The sequence below is a fragment of the Atta cephalotes genome (assembly GCF_000143395.1).
Source record: "Atta cephalotes unplaced genomic scaffold scaffold00055, whole genome shotgun sequence".
Classification (NCBI taxonomy): Eukaryota; Metazoa; Arthropoda; class Insecta; order Hymenoptera; family Formicidae; genus Atta; species Atta cephalotes.
Window position 1 is genome coordinate 1,074,971 of NW_012130119.1, and position 2,624 is coordinate 1,077,594.

At 27.9% G+C, this 2,624-nt stretch overlaps 1 protein-coding gene across 1 annotated transcript in view; it reads left to right on the top strand.

Moving 5' to 3' along the window:
- Nucleotides 1-1,624: 1,624 nt before the first annotated feature.
- Nucleotides 1,625-2,624, top strand: part of LOC105623301 (phospholipase B1, membrane-associated-like) — a 17,687-nt gene continuing 16,687 nt past the window's right edge. The window contains exon 1 of the mRNA XM_012204698.1: nt 1,625-1,760. Coding sequence (XP_012060088.1) covers nt 1,625-1,760 — 136 coding nt within the window. The remainder of the gene's footprint in view (nt 1,761-2,624) is intronic.

Here is a 2,624-nt window from a genome sequence, read left to right on the forward strand (position 1 = left end):
ATTAATGGAAATTTATCGACAGTTATTTTCTTTTACTTTTATACACTGAAAAAAAAGTACTAAATTTTAATAAATATTTATTCCTTTATAACTCTTCAATAAATAGATTTAAACTGATAAAGATTCTGTAATAGTTAAAACGTATTGCTGTTAAAGCTAATAATAATACAATTGCAAAAATAAACAATGATTGAACAAGTAAGGTGTTAGAAAATATTATTATTATTATATATTCTAACAATCTTACTTGTTCAATCATTGTTTATTTGCAATTGTATTATTATTGCTGTGCAACTGAATGAGCATTAATTTTAATTGTTTTTTTAACAATATATATTTGTTTGAGTAATACTAATTTAACATTTACTTAGGCAAATTAAATATTTTTTAAATAAAAAAAAATAGTTAACGGTGAAATAATGGTTCTTGTATTAAATAAATAAATAAATAAAAATAAATATGTTTATATTTAGTAAATATTTAGTTAATACTATTTAAACAAAAAGTTAATTTAGTATTTATCTTTTTCTCAAAGTATGAGTCACCAAAGCACAAGTTGTGTGTATGCGTATGTATTTTTATATGTGCATATATTTTAACGAAGAAAAAAAGAAATTTTGCAATTCATTCGATGCACTTTATTGATGCATTGCACATACAGCATTAAAATAAATCGCGATGTGATTTAATTACAGTCGAGATGTAAACTGAAACAAAGACAATTTCTTCTAGTTAAAAAACAATTTTACTGTACAGGAACAATGTTTAATGTTTAATAAAACACTTATTGTGATCACGACAATCAGTAATGTGATGTATACGGGTTTGATTTAAGTTATATACCGAAAAATTATCCAAGTAATTAATTTTAAATAAAATTTTATCAAGTCTTACTACTATAAATGCATCTTTAAACTAGAAAAGTCTTATTTTTATAAGTTCTGTAAACTAATAAGTGAGATTATATAATTAACATTTTTTTTTCTTATAAAAGAAACACACGCTGAATTCAGTAAACACATGCTGAAGACAATTACATCTTTACTTACAAAAGAAGATCAGTTTTTCATCTATCCTTGTAATAAACATATAGCAGTGTATACAATATATTGATGCATTTATACAGTCAATATTTTACGAATAGTTAATAATTTTAATTTAAGATTATATGCACGTGTTATAAAATGTATTATAAAAATCGCTTTAATTTATTATTAACTTTCGTTTGCACATCTTGTATAAAAAATTATCACTCATTAATTATTCCGATACTGACTACTTGATTGCTAAATTTGAAGAGTAATGTTGAATAACTAAAATCTATGAGTGATTGAATAATGGTCTTTATTCCAATATTTCTGAAATCAGTTATTCATAGTTTATTGTTGCTATGACAACATAGAACAAGGCGGCCTTGTCTTTGGTTGCTAGACGGTACGATCAAGGTCTCAGTTTTCCATTGCATCCGAGTCTTCTTTGCATGTTCGGCTCTGTGATGGGTCATTGAATACCTCGATCTCGGACGGTGCAACACGTGTCTGTTGCAAATCACCAAGTATCAGAGTTCAGTCGATACCGTCGAAACAACTTTAAATTCTCGTAATCGATTCTGCACCACGGAACAATGTGGAAATGGTGCCAATTCTATTACATTTTGCTACATATATCTGTATTGGCAATGGAAAGGAAGACTGCCCTCGATTCGCCCTTTAACATCATGCTGCTCCGTTCCTTACGAAATTGGAGTTTCGATATTTTCGGTATGTTTAACTAGTGATATGAATGATACAAAATTCTTTGAAAATTCTATTCTTATATTTTCCTCGCAAATTGCATTAAAAACACGCAAGAGCACATGATAGACAAGTGTTGGTTGAGGATTGTCGTTTTATGGAAAACAATTAAAATTGTGTTGTACTCGTATATGCTATTACATACACAACCAAGAATTTTTCATAAACGGCATAATAGTCGACCTTTTTCTATCATGTGTTTTTATTCTTATTATAGTATTGTCACTACTGAAATCTTTTTTTAAGGACAAGAGCACACAATAGACAAGTGCGGCCGATTGTTGTGATAAAAAACAATTAAAACTGTGTCATGCTCATGCATGGTTACATACATGTGCATTACCAGGGACTTTTATTAATAACACTTTATTTATGTGTGCTCTTGTCCTAAATCATTTTTCAATTTTTATTTTGATATACGATTACAATTATAGACGTTCATTTCAAATTCATTATTATGTTAAAGCCAAAGATTTTGTTCAAAAATCCTGATATGTAGAGTATAGTTGTGGAATAGGTGAAGAGATTATAAAATCGATATTTTATGTAGTTTGCGTTGCATCTTGAAAACGACTCTAAACCATTTCTAAAATGAAAATGACTTTTTCACAGTTGAAAATGTTATGACATACTGATCATTAATGTTTATATCAAACAAATATATGTTCATTTAGTAAATATTTATTCAGAATTTTTCAAATAAATATTTATTAAAATTTAGTATTTTTTTTCAGTGCAAAAAGAGTTTTCATACGTTGCATACGCGCGCGCGCGCGCGTGTGTGTATATATGTGTGTGTGTGTGTGTGTGTGTGTGTGTGTGTGTGTGTGT